This window comes from Buteo buteo, chromosome 8 (assembly GCF_964188355.1).
Source record: "Buteo buteo chromosome 8, bButBut1.hap1.1, whole genome shotgun sequence".
NCBI classification, from domain to species: domain Eukaryota; kingdom Metazoa; phylum Chordata; class Aves; order Accipitriformes; family Accipitridae; genus Buteo; species Buteo buteo.
In genome coordinates this window covers 2701882-2722543 of record NC_134178.1, presented here as the reverse complement: position 1 = coordinate 2722543, position 20662 = coordinate 2701882, and the positions used below count along the sequence as shown (strand labels likewise).

At 43.5% G+C, this 20662-nt stretch overlaps 1 protein-coding gene across 2 annotated transcripts in view; it reads right to left on the bottom strand.

The window, feature by feature from the left end:
* Positions 1-7091: 7091 nt before the first annotated feature.
* Positions 7092-20662, bottom strand: part of PTCHD1 (patched domain containing 1) — a 33008-nt gene continuing 19437 nt past the window's right edge. For both annotated transcript variants that reach the window (XM_075033455.1, XM_075033456.1), the window contains exon 3: positions 7092-9352. In XM_075033455.1, the coding sequence (XP_074889556.1) occupies positions 7698-9352 (1655 nt within the window). In that variant the 3' untranslated portion in view covers positions 7092-7697. The remainder of the gene's footprint in view (positions 9353-20662) is intronic.

Below are 20662 nucleotides of genomic sequence, written 5' to 3'. Positions count from 1 at the left end.
TTTTTGCAAATTGTGTTTTCTGGCATCAGTTTGTTTGTATACATTTAAAATTTTGTTTCCAGCAAACTTCACCTGCGCAACTCAGTGATTTCTAGGAAAATGTCAGTCTTGCTCAAAAGTATGCCTGCTCACAGAATAGAGCACATTTAAGGGGATTGAATGTGGCTAGAGAGAATCAGAATAGAATATTCTGCATTCATTTATAACATACTCCATTGTATATAGTCTGGATACCCAGCTACTAAGGTCTTTAACGTGCTACTTGTATTTCCCATATGTATAAATTTTCAGTGGACTTTTTTATTTCTGCTGATGGACTGTTAGATGTCTGATTCCTCAGTCTTTCTAGCTAGGTGCTTGGCATATATTTCAGTTATTCTCTGCCAGTAAACTGAAATCAGCAAAACAAATCCGGTTGTCCTCAGTAAGTTCTATATTGCCATTAACCTTTACATGTTTAAGTGATATTTACAGGATGAATGTAAACATGAGCACACTTCACCATTTTGAGTCCGTAATCCTGTCTAGTTTCTGTGTGCAAATAAGGAAATGTGGTATTTTGGAATGACAATATTCTGATTTGTATGCAGCAGCGTAAGAATTGCACGTGGAATTCAGACTTGTTGTTTGTGAACATTTGTTGGGCTCAACTGTATTCCTTGATAACCTAAAAATCAGACTTGACATGCCTCTATTTTGAAGGTATACATACAGATGAATTTTCAGAATAAAACGTACTGATTACACACTTGGAAAGCCTGATTTTTGCAAATTAGATCTATGGAGAATTGCATGAAGGAGCTCTTGCTAGCATAGACAAATGAGGCACGCCAGCCTCCTACGGGAGTTTTGCTCTTCGAGTTCCTGTGCGATCCTTAGATGTAGCCTCTCTCACATTAGATTAGCAATTAGAAAAATGGATGTAATTTGATTTTCTGTTTCAGCCAGAATTTTTGCCAACAGTGCTTGTGGATCCTGAATTTAAGGCAACATGAGAAAGAACGACTGGAAGGGACAAGACCAGGAGCCGTAACAGGTGACAGGAGTCACCTTTAATTGCAGACCCAAACTCTCCATTAAACTAAAAAGTGGCCGACAGCCCTCGGCATCCAAAAACCCACCAGCTCGCAGGCCTGCTACTGTTTGCAGTGACTCGGGCTTGGGTCTGGCTCTGCTTTTTATAGTAAACTGATTCTTATCTCATTGCTGCAACCAGGTGCGACGGAGCAGCCGTAACTATCACCCTCGTCCCTTGGTGCAGTGATTTGCTTCTCCATCGAAGCAGTTGGTCCAGGTGGGCCTATGGGGGTGCTGCTCCTCTTCCCCAAAATATTGGGAGAAGGTGTAAATGGGTGGTTGACCTGGGTGTGGGAAGAGGGTGATGGGCCAGAGTCATCGGGAGATCCTGGGGCAGTGGCCGCGGTTCTACTGGGGAGTGGGAGAGGTGGGTCTCTCAGCGGTGATGGGGCTTCCTAAGGTGTTGGTAAGAAAATTTAAAATAGTAATAATTCTGTTCAACAGTAATACTTCAGGTCTACCTACCAGACCTTGGTAGGTCTCGTTCTTGTCTGAGCAGATAACCCTAGATTTTTGATCAAATCAGTTTGAGATTTTTACCTTAGCTGTTGGTTTGTCTGCTCAGGCTGGGGTTCTGCTGCTGGATTAGCTAGGAACCACCCCAAAAAAAGGACTTGGATCCCAGTAACATGGAAAGGAATAGATGTGAAGCGAATGCATTTCCCCTGTGCTTGCTGCTGCGGCAGCCTGGGACAAGAGGGGCTTCTGGAGAAGCATCGCGCCCTTCGTCTCGGGGACGTCGCCGGCTCTGTGCTGCAGCAGGTGCCCCGAACTGCTCCACCACCCCTCTCTGATGGGAGTTGGAGAGGACGCACGGCCTCGTTACTTGGGTTAGGCCAGGTAAATCGGTTTGCTAGGTTGGTGAGGGCATGGGACTTCTGTAGCAGTTTGGGAGCACAGGAAGCAAAGAGAGAGACAGCCATTTTATTTTAGGCTTATGCTATACATTGAGATTCATTATACAATTTTTTTCCCTAAATTAATACAAAAATAGTAAAAATAGGTTAAAAAAAGCCCAAACGAAAACCCCTGACATCTTGCAAGCCATTTATTTGACACACAGATTAAGACTTCTTGGAGCTTAAATAACCTAGAATTATTTATGCTGATTTTTTTTTTTTCCCTTTTTCCAAATTAAAAAAAGGTGATGACTTGCAGAACGCCAACGACATCGGACCAATTCGTGCCTGAGAAGGTGATGCTGAGGTGCCCTCTCTCCAGGTAGGAAGCTGTGCCAGGACCACGATGGGGCAAGCGGTGGCAAGTCGGGGCACGCCGCTCTGCCCCAACCTACACACCACAGGCAGGAATATGTCTTTGAATCCCCTCCTGGGATGCCTTTGCCATGTCTTTCTCAAAAAAAACCCAACCAAAAGCTCTCCCTTGCGCTTTCCTGGCCATGGATGGGTTTCACAAGGGCTCCCTGGGGGCCCAACCCTACCACAATTTAGAGCTAAAGTTCTTCCCTGTTCTCTAATGCAATTGGGGAGGGAGTTGCAGAGGGGAAAAGGTTTCCCCTGCACTGGGCTGGGGTCCCTGGGGGTGTCCTGCGGCGATGGTGTGGTACCTGGCCATGGGTGGAAGATGTTGCCCACTTTTGGGGAAGGGAAGGGGCTCTCTCCCTTCCATGCCCCCCTTCTCATCAGACCTGCGTGCGCCCCAGGAAGGCTTGCTTACTTCAAAATATTTATAAGAATATAAATGACAAGTCGTGTTAGTGATAAATGTAGGGGTAAAGCCATGGAAGAAATACTTTGCCCCCACGTAGCTAATTGTAGAATTTGATTTGTAGGGATTGGGGCTTTAACACCTGCAAAGGCAGGGGAGGAAAAGGCTCTGGGCAATCCTTTCTGACCAGGGTCTTCCAAAAAGCGGCTTCCCACAGGGTTTGTGCCTTACCACGAAAGCTCTGGTTCAGCAAAACCCATCAGCGCTGTCATAACCCAAGGCTAACTCCTGTTAACTCTGCTCCCTTCCCTGCATCTCCTTGAGCACGCTGTCAGCTTCTGAAGTTAAATAAGAGAAACACCGGTTTGCTAAGCTTCAAAGCAACGGGTTCTCCTCCCACAAAACCCGCTTGCTAAAGAGCTGTTTCTGGCTTTCTTGCTGTTTTTAAGAGAAGTCATGGTTTTCCTTCTGACTCTCCTGAATTCTGCCTAGTCCTGCCACCACTCTGTTTTGTTTTCTCTTTGAATGCAAATAAAAAAAAGGTGTCGGCTGAGGTGGGATTTGGTGGCTCACGGGGTGGGGGACGGGACAGTCAGCCTAGAGAAAAGCATTCAAAAGTACACCTCTCAATTTACAGCACATGTTTTACCTGAATTCAGCGCTGGCTCAGAAAGCCTCTGAGAGCAGATGCAAATCCTCACGTGGCTCCGCGTAACCTCAGGCCACTTTGGTACTGTTTTCCCTTCAGGTTCATTCAGTTGACCATGATAAGCATGTTTGCTTGTTTTTGGAAAAGAAGCTCTTTTTCTTTGCCGGACAGGTTTTTCTCAACCTTCACAGCTCTAATTTTAATCTAACAACTTGAACATTTTCACTTAAAGCTTTGGGCAGAAAATTCTGGCTTCATCAATTAATTTTTATAGCATAGTTATCCCAGCTATACCAACTTTTCTCTCTTCATTTTTTCCCTCCAATTAGAATACTTGTAAATTGAAAATGAATTTGTGCTGACAGCATTAGGAATTAAGTTACAAGAAAATTGGAGTGATCTTGATGGTTGTATGCACTTAGGTTGGTTCTTTTTCCCCCATGCTTACCCTGTAGTAAAAATATACTGTACACCATACCTTACCGTATGGAAATTTTAATGTTTGTAGAAGATATATGTGCTCAGTGAGCCACAGTCCTATATAGTCTTGTTAGCCTTAGCTAAAATTTTTGCTGTTAGATTTTAGTCAGTGCCTGACAGTGTATAATACTCTGTTCTACTCACTGAATTTATACAAAAATTGGGTCATCTATATTGCAAACAAAACCACAGTGATACCTGGGCTAAAAAGCCACTTTTTGAGTATGACAAAAAAACTGCTTAAGCCTAGGTAGTCTTCCAAAACGGAGGTTCACCAGTAAGGGTAAAATCTTATGCACAGTTAGCCACTGGGAGTGCTTTGGACTGAGAACAGAGCACAGCATCTGCACCTATTAATCAGTCGGCGCAGTGAGGACCAATTGACTTTGGTGAAGATAATTGCTCCGGAGGAAAAAGTCAAAGAGGAGGAAGGCCAAAGTGGCTTAGCATAGTCTGAAACCTTGAGAACATGCCGTTTCTGGTTCATGTTGAGGTATTCAAGCTACCTGTAGAGAAGGAGTATTTGGTGCATCTCAGACACATCAGGATTCAGGCAGAAATCTCACGGACCTGGGCTGAGTACGCCTCAGACATTTTCATGGCTTTCCCTCGCCAAGCCTGGAGGTGGGGAGCGGAGTGGCGGCTTGAGGTGAAACACGGTGAAAAAGGTACGTAAGCTGTTTTTGGCTCTGGTTTGGGTTTCCTCTGTTTTGGGGATGCTTCAGAGACTGTCTCCTGCCTGTCCTTTCCTTCCCTGTGCGGAGAGGGGCACGGTTCCTCTTCCCTCTCCCAGTCCCGGGTGGCCATCAGGAGTTACTAGTTACTGGTGGGGTAACATGGCACTGGGGGGAACTGCTAGCGGAGGAATATGCCCTGAAAAAGATTTTTAGGAATGGGCCGGACACACACCCTTCAGAAACAATTTAGATGTTGTTGGCTCTGCCTTGGGGCAAGGGAGTGGGCTGCGTGACTTCTCACCCTGTCTTCTGCGGACACCCGGGCACGTCCTGCGGCACTTTGCCACGGGAGTGCCTCCACGTCCTTTTTCGGACAGGTCTGGAGACGGAGGAGTAATTTTATCACTGGTTTTATTACCTTCCTTGAAGATCTCTGAAGGCCTCACATGCTGAGATTTAATGAGAGACCTGTGAAACTACAAGCTTGGCTTTGGACATCTCTTTAAAGACGCTCCTATCTATGCATTTCAATTAGATGTGAAGAGGTTTACGGTAGCCGTCTTTGCGTCTGGTGTTTGCAAGCGATAGCATCAGGGGTAGCAGAGGTGTAAAATCGGTGTTTGCCAGGTATTCCTCTCTGCAGTGTACAAACAACTTCTTTCACACATCTCCCGTTTCCAGGTGCCCCACAAGCCAGTAGATTGCTGCTGCCAAAAGTGGTTTGCAATTCCTCTGTAACTCTCAACTAATTTGCTAATGCCCTCAGAAGTTTAAAAGCCACTGCAGCCACCTGTTGAACAGCCAGGAGATAGGGTGACTGTTATTTAAATGACGACCGGCACAGAAAATCTACGGTGAAGTATATTTAAGGAATGATTTTTGGCTGGAAAACATAGCCCCAAGCCTGAGTCTAAAGAAAAGAGGGGAAAAAAAATCTTTCGCTTAGCCTCACATTCATTTGGCCGTCTTCAAGGTGTCCGCCTGGTTTCTGCCAAGGCTGAAGTTGTTGTTACAGCTTCCCAGCTGCTACCGCAGCAAATGTGGTTTGTTCAAGCAAAGAGCCCGTGCATTCCTGGACACTGCTTCCTTTCCTTCTGGTCGGAGAAGGGACTTATCCAGGGGAAAGCAAACGTTGCCAGCTGTGCTGCTGACTTGCTTTGCTCGTCAGCGCGTAACATTTTGCTTCAGGGCAAAATATCTGGTTATCTTATTTTCTGCTAGGGAGGAAGCTTCAGTAGCATCTCTTTGCTTGAAAATTAATATCCACTAGGCAGCATTTGCGGATTTTGCACAGGGCATTGGGGGGGGTCACTGGGGTTGGATGCTAAAGAGAAGTGTCATGCAACGAAGCAAACCCTGGGTTTGTGACCACAGCTGTGCTGATCACCGCTCCCAGCGGTCCGAACCCCGTGGCTCCTGCAATCTCCCTTTGCCCTCCAGATACTGTCATTGAGACAAACACCGTGCCAACTGCTGAAAACTTTTCAAGTACTCTTACTTTCCGGACGAGCTGTAAAAAGGAGTCCGGTTGCAATACATTCACTTTGCACCACAAAGCAACAGTCCGTATATTCACGAGACCACCCGACACACCAGCCAGCTTCCCGCAACTGGGTTTTCGCAGGCAATGTATAGTCGGAATACTCTCGGCAAAACCTACAGAATTGGCTTACGTATCCCCACTGGGGTTCAACTGCATGATAAAACCTTACAGTAATGAGCCTGTCGCTCTTAAGGGTGGAGGGGGTGGAGGAGGAAAGAGATGCTGCTTTATCTGTATTACTCCACATCACAGATGCTGACAGAATTATTGATTTAGAACTCACAGCTCCAAAAAGACTCAGTAATGTAATCTTTTAAAGTTGTTTGGTTTTTTTTTTTCCTTCCCTCAGATGTGATGTTTTCAATAGACCCCTTAGACACGGGCGCTTTGGGGACGTTGTTAAACTTGCTGCTGCTAAACTGCAGCCCCAGCCTTTGGTCTGCTCCATACAACTCTCCCGGTCTCCTGTCCCTTGGAAGAGCCCGTAGCTGCAAGGTCTATTGCTTTACAGGTACTCTAGGAAGATTGAGGGATTAAGTTATACATTATGTAAAACTACCCACTAATCCTCTTAGTGTGCATTACCAGTGAATGGCCTGAAATAGGCTCTCGCTAAAAGAGCCCTAACATTCACTTTCTTGATGACATTTTACTATTTGAGGTTTGTGTCATGGATTTTGGTGCTGAAATATTCAGTACACCATCTTCTGTCTGCTGCTAGATCCACTCACACGTGTTAGTAGAGTGCTAACAAAATTACAGTTGGTAAAGCAGATTACATGTTTAACTAGTAGCGAGACATGTATAAAATAGAATTATATATTTTCTAGAGTGACAAGAGTCACTGGGATTTTTCTGTTTTTTTTTTTTTTTTTTGTTTTTATAAGAAAAAGAAACAGCTATAAAACCATGATTAAAAATGTTACAAGGGATGATTTACATTTTAAAATAATGATATTTTTAGGAAAAAAAAGTGATTTATAACGTAAAAGCGTTTGGAAAGCATTTGGTTGCTGTGTACTGCCTTCTTTCCCAGTACAGTTTGCTATCTGTTATACAGTCTTGCATAAATGTTTAGATTAGGGGAGAAAAGAAAAATTAAATGTGATGGCTAAGACCTATAAGAGCTGACTCACTGACTTGAGTTATTGCTGTGCAGAAAGTTTGTAAAGCCTTTACATCCAGCGAACATTTAGTGCTACTTCAGCCTTGACAGTTGACCTTTCAATCTGATTGGGTTTAGCCACAATAATTGCAGCCTCTGCAGTACAGGCGATGCAGAAGGCTGCTTAGGAACCCAACTTCTCTCATTAGATCTTACTCCATGCGTCTAAAATTCAACCCCTCTTTGCATGTGTGTGCAAATTCTCTCGTAATACCTGTTACAGGAGCTGAGCACGGTACAATCCCCCGGCTCTTTTTTAAAATTTATTTTTAATTTCTCCCATCATTTTGAATATTCCTGGATTTAGCTTAGAGGGGGGAGAGAAAACCTCCAAACCCCTTCCTCTCCCCAGATATTTAGTCAGTACTGGTTTCTTTTTTTTTTTTTTTTTTTTTTTCCTCAGTAAGACCTAGTGTAAAAAAGCAACAAACAAACAAGTTAGACTGTTGTAATTTGGTCAACCACTCGGGTGCTATCCATATCCACCATTTCAACACATTCTATTTCCTCACGGTTTTCAGGATTCTTCTTCTCTTTCCTCTTCTTCTTGGACGGTGGCAGGAAAGTCAGTATCACAGGTAAAATGGCAAAGCAGTGAAAGAAGGTGACTAATGCTATTAAAAACAAGCACCTGAACAGTGTACGGGTCAGATTTGAAGGCACAGCTGCAAGAGGAATCAGACCAACAATATAGCAGAGGTAGCTCTGCAAAATAGCTACCCCATGCACTTCCAGGGCATTTTTCACCCATTTAGTTCTTGTGAACTCTTTGCCCAGGACAAAGGTTGATAACAGTGGAGCACAGTTATCAATTGTATAATTAATTCCGTAAATTAAGCACAACACAGAAATACAATCTAGTTCCACTTTCCACAAGGTCATAAAACCTATAACTCCGAATTCAACCGAGGCAACAGTTAGAGTGAGCCAGACATTGATCAGAGAGTCTGCCACCAGGAATGCAGAGAAGAAGAGCAGAAATAAAGCACTAATGCAGGAGTTTTGTAAGGGCGCTCCCACTGAAGAGGCATAACGATCCATGTACACAAACGATGGATTGAAAACGATGAATTTCACCTTGGAGGTGAGAGAGAGCTTCCTCAGGGTCTCCAGGAGGTCATAAAGTTCTTCGCTCTTGGTTTCCATTGTCTTGGCCACCAAGAACATCCTGGAGGCCACGACATCGACTTCGTTGTTGTATTTCTTGGAAAAGATGATATCCTCTGAAAAATGGGCAAACTGAGGGGTCTTCAGGAAGGAGTTCCTCAACATATCAGTGAAGTTCTTCTTGGGCAATCCGGTAGATATGTTGAGTTTCCTAAGGTAATTTAAGTAGCTTTCAAACCAAGATATCCTCACAAAGCCCTTGGTATACTCCAGCACGTCCTCCTGGACACTGGTGTTCCAGTACTCGATCGACTCGTAGATGTAGAACCCAATCACCGGGCTGTAGTTACTGAAATACTTCTGCTGGGCAGTCGTATACTCAATGGTCCGTGTCGCGGTCGCTACGATGTTGCTCAGGTCTGACCCTTCACTGACCTGCAGGTAGCCCATTAAGGCAAAGGAAATATAAACAAGGTAAAAGAGAACTACAAAAGGCTTGACGTAAGTGTTTGTTATCCAGTCACAATAATAGCGTTTCAGGAACCACACCAAAAGATGACTCTCGTAAGTGTTCGCCTCCTCCGAATCCGCCGTGTCCTCGCTGAATTTGGCTGTCAGAAGAAACCTATACCATGCAGGCTTCTCTTGCAATACCTCTGGCTTTGGTACCTTTCTGCAGAAGATACTATGCTGGTAGTTGTTTTCTATGTAGCCAGTAAACACCAGGCTGGAACCATAAAAGGAGAGTACATAGAGGTAGTTGAAGAAAATTGCAATACAGGAGTTGCAGCAGAAAATCCTGGCTGCTTCAATGTTAGTGAAGGGACTGGCACCTATTCCAAAAGTGACCAGGTACATGGCAGTGGTGAGAGAAAACGAGAGCATGGAGTCTGCAAATACAGCTGCAGTCCTCTCTTTAACGTGTTGGTCTTCTCTAGTTTTTCTCCAGGAGGACAACATTTCAAAAGTCCCATATAACCCATGACCTACAATAGAGAACAAAGCGAGTGTTTAAAGTACTCGAATCAACACGCGGAAAAACGTAAGGTGGGCATGCTAAAAGCCTCAAAGGAGACACAGCTGGCCGTTACCAACGCTTGACGTAAACGTCCTGCAGAAGAGAGAAATGATTATGGAGGTCTAAGTCACAGGAGCGCGTTCGCTACCTGACTAGCAAATCTTACTGCCAGAGCTTGAGGAGAGTTCTGCATCACTGGCGCAGGGTTGATGGGTTAAAGAAAAAGGATTTTTTTTTTCTGGTTGGCTGTTTCGTTTCATTATTTCGGAGTGCCTGTGATGGAAGATGCTTTGAAATTAGTTTTTCCTCGTGATGGGATCTGACCTGTGGTGAAAACAAAGAAATACGACCTTGAAGTGCCTATGCTGGAAGCAGAGCATTAGTTGGCTGCTTTGTAGCAAATCTGTAAAAAATGAAACTTTCATATAAGCTGAACATTGTCAGTCACTGATTTCTCCACTTCCCGTACAAATTTTCCGTCAGGAAAAAGAAATCCTAGAAGCAGAACAAACAAAAAAAAGCACAAATAAATTTCAGAGATGCAGAATGGGAGAACTGATATGGAACTGCTTAAGGCATTGGTCTTCTTACTTTAATATATCTAAGGGCTTGTAAAACCAAATACAGCTCTATTTTTCTTGGCAGTTCCCATGTTTTGTATTTAATTAACTCTTAAAATGGATATAGCATTCATGAAAGGAGATGAAGACCTGAGGACCTAAAATCCTGTGTTTAACCCCCAAGTGCAGGTAAAGCGGGAAAAGTACACGGTTTTATCTTAATCCCTGCTTGGTCACCTTCCTCTTACAGTTTCTATTTTGTGATTGATAACCAAGGCGCATTTGGAGGACACAGACCTCTGCTCTCTCATAGTGGACCTGAGCCGGCACCAGTTATCAGGTGAGAGTGGATAGATAAAAGTAGGCTGATGTTTTACACAGAGATGACCGGAAAAACATAGTCTTTGCATCACACCTAGAACGTAAGACTGTAATATTTTTCTCACAATAATTCAAATCATGTTCATCTTTACTTAACAGACCATTTCCATCTAATCCCACCCTCTTTACTGCCTTTTAATTACTCCTCCTCCTTATCCTTTTGCTGTTATTGCTGTCCCCTGTCTACCTCTCTGGTCTGCTCTTGCATTATCTCCAGAAATTCCCAAAAGCCAGCCCACGGTGTTTTGCTGTTACCCATTCCCTGATAACATTAGATAAAATGATCAGTGCTGAATTAGTTGCTGATGACACTGAAGTGCAATCACTGGACTTTTGAAGCTGACGCTCCAGTCAGGCAGGTCAAGGTAATTCACAGATCTCTGTGTTAGAATTTCGGGCTGTCTGCAGAGTACCAAAATTGCTGCATCGGCTCTGACCTCTCCACCCGTAGATGATTATCACTTTTGCCACAAGGGCTATGAATATCAGCCAAGAAACCCCCAAACAAATGAGGTATTCTGAACGACCAGAAAATATACTGGGGGGCTGGAACTAGGTGATCTCTAAGGTCCCTTCCAACCCAAACCATTCTATGATTCTATGATCCTGTTTATTCTTAAATGCCGCCTGTGGGCTAAAAATTCATTAACTTGACAAAATAACCCTTTTGTGGTCAGTGCCTTTTACTGTAGGGGCAGCCGTAGCTGATTGACTCCACTCTTCCTGCAAGGAATAGCCTGTCTGTTTTAACAGATGTCACAGCTGGTCACTCTGTTAATGCTGAAAAGAATGGGTGTGGGGTATTTTCTAAAGCATTCAAAATACAGAGCTCATAAGATGAGATAATAGGACAGCTGGTGTATCTCCTGGTGTGTTTAGAGTAACCAAGACCACGCTCTCACGTATATCAGGCATCTTACCTATGTTGTTATTTGGAGTCACGGCATGGACCACGAATGTCCAATTTGTAGCAATATTACAGTCCTGGTTTTGGTATGGCATTTGGCATTCATCTTAATTTTCCCAAACAATGTTTTACAGCTGCTTTCAGAGGCCAGGTCAAGACTGTCAATTTGATAACTAGCACCGTGCCCCCTCTTAAAGCTAATGGGGAATACTGGAACTCCCCGGACGTAAAATCAAGCAAAAAGCACAATCAGTGACTGGCACCCCGTTGCTAATTATCCTTCAAATAGTTATGTTCTAGGCTCAGTAGGGAAAGCTATTAAGCTTGCTTTCAGTGTGTTCTTTGTAAAGACAGACTGACCTTTATTTAAATGTAACTGATCACTTGCCAAAGCAGGGAGTGAGAGGTTTAATCCATTTATGGCTCCCATAAGTCCTGCGGACAGGCTCGTCTGAGAATTTCACATGGCATCATATGCATTAGCTTTGAGTGAGCAAAACAGAATAAAATGAGGTCATTGAATATTACAAATTACTTCCATCGTGAGCTTTAGCTATAGCATGTTTTTGTAAAAAACCATTTCAGCGGTAATAGGCTCTTGCCTAAAAATACTCAAATAGCCGCATTAATTTGGAAAGCCTTTGACTTTGCAATGAAAAAAAAAGAACTTAGAGCTAATTAAATATGATGCTGAGCATGACTTTTTAACAGGTATAAGGTTTTGGATAATGTCTGATAACATGACTCCTGGTACCACATATTTTCTTTAAGTAGGAAACGTAAAACCACAATTTCCTCTTACATAATCTTCGAGACTACCCTAAAATGGAATCTGATTTAGACAACTGCTCAAGTAAATGCACAAAGAGGCGTCATTGCATGTGCTCCACAAAGCCAACAGAAAAACATTTAGATACTCTTCTATTTTGGGATAGGTTCCTTTTGTTGTTTGCTACACAATCTGCGTGCTAGGAATTGGTATTTTCCTTCAATTGTACAGTTTGTGATTCCTCTGTCTGTTTGTATAATAGCTACAAAATTCTCATTTACCTTTAGGAAGACAAGCCTAAATGACAAACCTGCACACTTTTTGCATCAGTGGCACTATTGACCTGATCCAGTATCTTCTGAGAAAAAGATTAAGCCCAAACTCGTGCACAAATTAGGCATGGCAGTCCAAAGATTAGCCTTATTTAGCTAGAATGGGATTTACCTAACCTAATTTACTCCTCTCAATACTGACTACAAGCACAACTTGGGGTGACAATCATCTCCAACGTTGTCTAACTCACTGATGCTCACATAAGCCTAACCCACAGAGATTAGGGCAGATAGCTCCATGGAAGCATTTTGCGAGAATTTCTTTCACTTTTCTGTCATTTCAGAGTTTCCACTTTTTGCCTCCCTAACTGATTTGCACTGATTACCTCTCTTCCTCTCGCTGGTGCTACGTCTACTCTACATAATATTAACGAGAAGGTAAATTTTTCCTTGCAAATAAATTCCGTAATTGCTTTAACCGATTTCCCCTTTGTAATAGAGATTTATCCACAAATCTGTAATGATTTAGAGCAATTTGTTCATTATTCACAGTCATTCAGTAAATAATAAATATGAACTCAAACAGCTAATGGGCTACTGGAGATCTTTTCCTGTTGACATTTGCTATTATGATTCACTGGTCATGCCCTACAGTCTGGCTGTATAACCATGAGCTAAGAAGAGGGAGTACAACGAAAGATGGGATTTTTTTAAGGAAAAGAGGTTCTGCAAGGGCAAAGGAAAATGTTAGGGGAATAGGAGAAAGGCATCGGACAAAATGGGGACAAAACTCTTTTTTTCCTTATTCTCTTTTTCTACTACTTTGCATTGTAGGAGATACTCCTACCACATGTCTTGGATGACTGAGGACAGAAATTCAGGCTTTTGTAGCCAAAAAAAATATGAAGAAGATAGTTATTTCTGAGGAGCTTAATTTTTTTACAGACTGAGGTGGGCTATCTTTAATTTTAGAAGCTAATAACAATACCAGCAATAAAACCAGTAAATTATGCCTAGCTTAAATACAGCACTTTTACGAGTAGCCTGAAAAATGCTATAAAAAGTTTCATTTGCCTCCTTCAGGATCAAGTCTTGCAATTACACATGCTCTGCAAAACCAATGCAGAGCATGCATGAGAGGAAAAAAAAAAAACCACTTGCAGGAAGTTGTGAAAACTAAGGCAAAATTTTCTGTTGCTTACAATTATCAAATTATTTACCTCATTTTAAACACTACTTATGTGTGGGCACTTGAACTGTTCTTTTTAGTACCTTTTTAAAATCTCAGAAAAGAAATGCATCCCTTCCCCTGCTCTGTGGTTGTTCAAGCAGGAGGCCTTTACCGACGGGCATCGGCAGCCTAGGCTTAAAGTTGGCTCCGCTCCTGCTTGGGAAACGGAAAAAAACGCTCCTGCCTGGCAAAAAGCAGAGGGGGGTGAAGGGATTTAAAGCAGCCCCGGAGCCTGTGGGAGGGCAGCGAAGTGACCTCCCGGTCACCGGAGTCGCGGACCAGCTCTCTATTCACTTGGCTTAATTGCGTCCCTAAACCAAAGGCTGCTGCCTGCTTTTATTGTTTAAAGATTAAGGGATATGTTCAATTTTACACTAAAATCATGTGAGCACATCTTACTGTGCTGAGGTTTGGGAGAAAGTAAGGGGAATGACGGCGGACAAGGTTTTGGTTCCTCTTCTTGCAGTTTTACGCATCTATGAAAGTAGAGAATAATAGTACGCTGTGGGTCTCAGTTTTTTTGTTCTTACTGTTTTGACGGTTGTATGTCTCTGTGTGTGTTTGATGCTTGAGTAAAATCTCTCTGAATAAACTGCCACTTAAGGTTGTGAAGTTCCAGCCTTCTGTTTGGAAGGTCGCATTTTAGGGGTAATTAGTTTTATTCATCCCATTTTAACGCAGTGGCGCACAAAACTCTAATAATGATTGATCTCCACCTCAGCGAGGCTGAATGCTGCACCAGTACGTATGTTGCCCATTAACTGCCAGAATTAAGACTAATAAAGCACCAAACTGTCTTCCTAAAAGGGCAGACGTCTCTAGCAGCAAAGCTGGGTTAAGGGGAGTTTCTCCCCTCTCAGGCACTGGTTCCCCTCCCCTACCAAAGTTTGCTGCTCCCTCATTGCTATAAATTCACCTGTTTCTCATCTAAATTGGACTAAAGGAATAGGCAGGATTAGAAACATCAGCAACGGTTGGTTTTGGTTTTTTTTTTTGAGGGTTACTTTTTAATCTGAAATCTTTTCCTGACACTGATGGCACAAAAGACTGGCTGAAATTGGGAATGAGTCATGGTAGGATGTATGGGAGCCTTGTAAACTGGGTAGGCAAAAACTTCAAGTGGAAGCATGTTCTGACGGAGTTACAGAGGTTAAGTCTGGATTTTGATTTACGGTTTTTGCTTGTATTGTAATGGCTGCATCCTTGTAACACTATCAGTTCAGCTGGACGAATGCTGTCTCTCTTAGGTTGATTTAAGCCTGAAATCATCCCACTGAATAGAAGCACTTGTCTGCAAAAGGAATTTAGTGTGCTGTAAAAAAGTGTGTGAATTTACAGAGGGCTAGCTATGTTGCACCAGCTTGCTTTATGGAAATCTGTGAAGGACAGCTTGTTTCACATTCAAAGTGCTGTGAAATATCATCCGCAGAAACAAACACCGGACGAATTAACATGAAATAGCTAGGATGCTATAAACCCATATCCCAGCTTTCTGCCAACGCAGGCAGGGTCTCAAGAACTGCACTTGGGCAAAATTAGTACATGGGAGATCAGAATCACACTGCAGGAATTGCTCTTTCCAAAATGATACCTGTAATAACATATGATATAATGAAGGTGCAATGAATTTTCCTAGCTGACAGTATTAAAAATAACAATGTACACTGCTCAACTCTGGGATTGCTTTCCACAGTAATGTCAACAAAGAGGCTGAGATAATTTCCCCCTGCTGACTTATTTTTTCCAGCTAGATCAGTGAGCTCGTCAGCTCCCATCTTCTGAAAAGCCAAGTGAAACTGCTAATCCGGACTCCCTTTGTCACAGGAGTTGCAATCAACCAGTTGTTGACTAAATACGCGACCTGTCTCACGCGGCCTCCCCCAGCAGGCACGATTTTAACCCGCGACATATAGTAGGTTCAAAGCGTTACTGAATAGGCTGGCAGAGGAAGGGAATTTGCAGCCAGCTGAAGCAAACATCTGGCTTCATACCTTGTTCTCACTAAAATAAAGAAAATACTACAGCTAACCGAGATCCTTCAGCATGCAGGCAGAATTAGCACCAAGCCTAATTTATACGACAGTTTTCACTGAGTTTATAGCAATTTAGTGGCATGGGTTGAGCCGACCAGTTAAGTCATCGCTAGCGCGCTGTTGCAAAAAACCGTGGGTTACTTTCACCACCGTCCACCTTTGTGGTCCATCAACGGTGCTGCAACACTACAGTTTGGCTGTGCGCGCGTCAGACCTCAAAGAAGGTGGGTAGCATTGGACATCCCACCCCGCGCAGACTTGCCCGCCCCAAACATTTCTGCCGAGCAAAGAAAATGCACTGCAAATCCTACTCGCTTTTCCTGCGCTTGCCTGAATATTTCTGGGAGCCCAGTTCACAGCGTAGAGTATCTATTATTACTAAGGTATACTATGCCTGCAGATGTTAACATCCAACTTGGGGTCTTCCCAAAAGAGAAGCATACTGAAATTAGATATGTCAGTCTGTTAGGCATCTAGGCATGATACCAGCAGCTCAATCTCTGGGATTGCTTTACATTTGAGTATTAGCCATTCACCCTCAACTGCCAGGCTGATCTCTCCAACAGCACCGGTCATCCCAGTCCGAAAGCCCCAGGCACAGCCATGTATTCCTCAACTTACCGCCCGGATCAAAACCACGAGCGTCTTGGCACATTCCCACCAGATAAAAATCTGCCTCAGTCTCCGGAGAGAGCGAGCTGTGTTTTGGGCGGTATCTACTTGGCAACAAAACAAGAGAAACCCAAATGTTTAATAATACGCTCCCAGTATCTGCTGCGTTTCACAGCTGTGGGCGGCTGTGCCCACCGCTGAAGAGAAAGCGTCCCCACACAACACGCCGTATTGGTTGGTGCCTGCAGAGGAGAAACCTTCAACCGGGGCTCAGAGCTTCATGCTATGAGACCACGACGTTATTTTTAGCCGTAGATCCTGCGGAAAGGCTCTCTGCGCTCAAACGGCCTAATGCGCAGGCAGGAAAACGGGGTGCGCGTCTGGAAATCCAGCACGAGGTTTATGCCTCATTTAGGTCTCGCGTAGCACTGCCGAGCACAGCTTAAAAAAGGGGCTACGTTCCTCCTAAGACTCACACGGATCTGCTCTACCGGAGTTGTTTTGATCCCAGTCTTCTGGCAATTAATGTCTGCCATAATACCCTACATTTTCTACGTTTCTAAACTTAACTTTTGGAAGCGCGGCATAGGCTTAGCTCTCTGTTCCCCTGTGCAACGCTCTGGTTTGGTCAGGCGTGGCCCTTTCTGAGTTATACTAAAAAGTACACATTTGCACAAAGAATGCAGTGACAAAAAGAAATCACCCTCACGCTCTCGCTCTCACCCTAAATGGTCGGGACACAGTCAGCAATGCTTGGGGTACGTGATGCACCCCAATTATAAACTCCCCAGTACTATCTTTTATCGTGGCAAACAAGCAACAACGTGCTGATGTTTTAGAAAACGGTACACATCACAAGCTAATTTTAAGAGCGTGATCTACATACTATTATTGAAATGAAAATCATTCTACATATAAATCCCTAGCTCTGATGAAATACATACACACGCACAAGACACATGCAGACATTCCTGTCATTTTTCTACCTATGTAAGGGGAAAAGAAAGAAAGAGAAGGAGAAGTATTTTAAATAAGTAGAATTAAACAATGCCTCAGTATTCATAGTCCTAGTCTTCACTACGATACTTAATCAGCAATGGCAGTAACATGGTTTGCCAGTTTTTATTTTTGGAGTATGTGTATTTTAAAGCTATTCGTTATAAAAAAACATCTTCTCACTTAATATTGCATTTTCAAATTATTTTTTTTAAACCATACCAAATTCAATACAAACTAATAACCTGTTATTATAATGATTATATGCATAATTCAGCACGTGTGTGATTAATCTTGAAAAGTCCCATTGATTTCAATAGAGTAAAAATTACTGATTTAGGCTTTGGGAAAATGTTGGGTTCTGCTTGGATCACCCTTTTTTAGCATTGAACCAATGTAATATTTGAGATTTTGTTGTTATAGCGATAGCAAGAATGTCAGATAAGCACATTTTAAAAACAGAAGTACATTTGAGAGAAAACTTGAGTGGCTCTTTTATTTTGAGAAAGACAGATAAGCAAAGCAAGTTATAGTTCAAAATCTACTTTTATATATAAAGTGAATATTTAATCCCACTTAAGAATCGTTAAAGGCTTGTTTTGGCGTTTAAATAGCAGGCTGTCAACTCTGTTCAAACGTGTGACTCGCTTTCCTCTGTTCTCATGAAAGACCTGGCAAAAGTTAAAAGTCATATTTCGTTCAGCACAACAGAAGGAGCTGAGCGTTAGTGAAATCTGGGTTTAGCTGCTGGAATATTTATGAGTGCGCGGCGTGCTCATCTACCGACTACCCAGACCTCGTGCAGACCCGAACCAAAAGCATTTGAGCCAAACCTGCGCCGTACGTGCAAGCCTGCGGTTTTGGGGCCAACGGGAGGGGAGCACCTCACTCCCGCTGGCCTTCAAAGGGTCTCCCTGCCCGGGAGACCCCCGATCCTCCCAGTAACGCCTCTTCGCCATCTATTAACTCGGAAACAGCAGAAAAAAATCCCCCGGCTGGTATTTGAAGAGACGGGGAGAAAGGCTTAGTTTTGCGGCGTGGAGGATGAGGAGGGCTGCTCGCCACCGCTGGGTACGGACCCCGGGGATGCGCGGGGGGACCCAGGACCACCCTCGGCACGGGGGAGCCATGCAGGATGGGATGCCGGGATAGTAAAGGAATGACAGATGTGGCCGGCAAGATGAATTTCCCCCATGATGTATGTACCTCAAGCCTCACTAGCCATGGAGGTGGTTAGAGTTAAGAGTTATATGTTAAGTACTACCGGGCTCGCCTCGCGTATGGCACGCTTAGATTCGTATCAGCGGGCAAGATTGCAAACTGACTTTCCCCACGAAGGGAGTTTTTGACAGTTTTTATGTGTGCTGTGTAAAAAAAATTACTTAAAGGCAAATGAAAGCCACCTGCAACCATCTGTGCAAGGTTAATGTTTACCATGTTACAGAATAGCCAAGTGACATATAGTACATGACAATTCCCGAAGACAGAATAAGGCACAGTCAGTACATCTGGGGCAAAGTCATGTTTTAAATCTGTTTTAAATTTCTAAGCTCACAAGCTAAAATATCAATTGCTTCTAGGAGTGTTTTCCTACTGGAATATGGATTAGTTTACCACACTTCACGTTCCCCTTTTCTAGTGAGAAAGCTGCAACCAAAACAACTGACATACCCTTAAATTCTCCTTTTTAAGCGATGTTTGTCATTACTCTTACTCATAATATACAGATGAACCATATGTGAAACACAATCTTCAAAAAGTTGCAGACTTCAGTTAAAGCATAAAAGACCTATTATTTTTACTGACAAAAAAAATCATTGCAAGACTGGCAGCACTCGGCTTGGGCTTTCCACCAAGCAACCAGACTTAACTTATTCCAATTTAACTTGATGCATCTCTGCCAGTGTCCGCTGCCAGGACGCAGAGGTCTCATGACCCGAAAATGGCAGGCCCCCTCCCTGGCACATGGGCTTCTCGGCTATTGCCTATTTGGGGGGATGCCACCATTTATTAGATGCACAAAACGTGCACCATCTCTCTCACAGAATGACCTAAAATGAAAAGTCACATCAGTGTCTGCTGACCTTGCCCAGGTCTTCATTGACCATCTGAGCGCTGTACGCAAAGTATACCACAAACATATATATATTTCCTACATGTATATATAGAGATAGTAAAAGGTTTCTTTTCTCTAACCTGTGAACTTCCAATATATTTTCATACACGTGGAAGGTTTCTCTTGAGGGACTTCACTACTTGAAGAAAATCAGGATGTCAGAGCCAAACTCTCGGTAACTTTGGGACTTCTCTTGACAAGCCCTTGCATTGAACCATTGCACACACTGACTCCTCTGCAGTTAAAAGAATGCAGACAGTAAAAGTATAACACCTTTCTGCTACTATTTGCATAAATAAATGCTCCTTAAATGCACTGCATCACCTGTAACACACTTTTCGTACGAAGTAAGTTCATATTGGAGGACCACCAGTCAAGAGGCAATGCCTGATCTCACTCAATGATTGTACAGTACTTGCTTACAATATTAAACTGTTCTCTGGACTGACTTCCTACAGCTACAGCTCCTCTTTTCCAAAGAGCATTATATTTACTGAGTCATCGACACTCTTCGGAAGCCAAGAAGCACGTATGCATGCACGGATTTCACCGGGGTTGTGGCGGTGAGGGGGGAACATGGACGCATGTTGGCCGTGTTGCCATCGCACGTGGCCGGCTGGATGCTCTACTTGCTGCTTTTGCACTGCAGGGGAAGGGGCTGGTAAAAGGATCTAAAATACTCTGCCACCATTTGTATTTTAAGCCTATTTCCTTCCCATGCATTAGTGGCTTCTTGGTGTTTGGGCTCCTCAAGGGGCTTGGGGCATCGTCCTTCAGGAGGAGAACTGGAGAGAGAGGGAGAAGTGGTTAATCACCTCGCCTTTGGGTGGAAAAACACTGATTTTGGTGAGCTGACTCGTTGGTACATTGAGTGAGGAGGGGTGGCCTGGGGGCCTACTTCTGCTCTTCCCCACGAGGAACAGAAATGCTGGGTGATGCCTGAGGGACTGCAGAAGATGCAGGGCTGCTCAGGGAGCTCAGGAAGAGACTGAGGGACTGGGGAGAGAAAAAGGAGAGGAAATAGGAATGACTAGGAAAATGACATGCCTGGGATTCTGCTCAGGGTAAATAAAACCAGATTAATTTTATTTATTTCTTAGAAGGGGAACGAAAGGAACAGAACACAAAATGTTTGAGGAGTATAACTGAGCTGTGCAGGGTTGAACTGGGAAAGACGAGCAGATGGAGTGACAAAAAACCAAGCGTACTTCCAGGGCACTCTTGGAGTCCTCTGGCAGCGTGAAAAAAGCAAAAGATGAATGGTGGAAATCACTGGGAAATTTGAAGCAGCTGAGATATGATGGCAGGCTATGGCAGAGACCTGTTTGGGAGCCAAGGAAGATATTTGAGAATATAGGGAAAAAGATAGGAGCAATGGGCCTACCTGTGGCCGACGAGAGG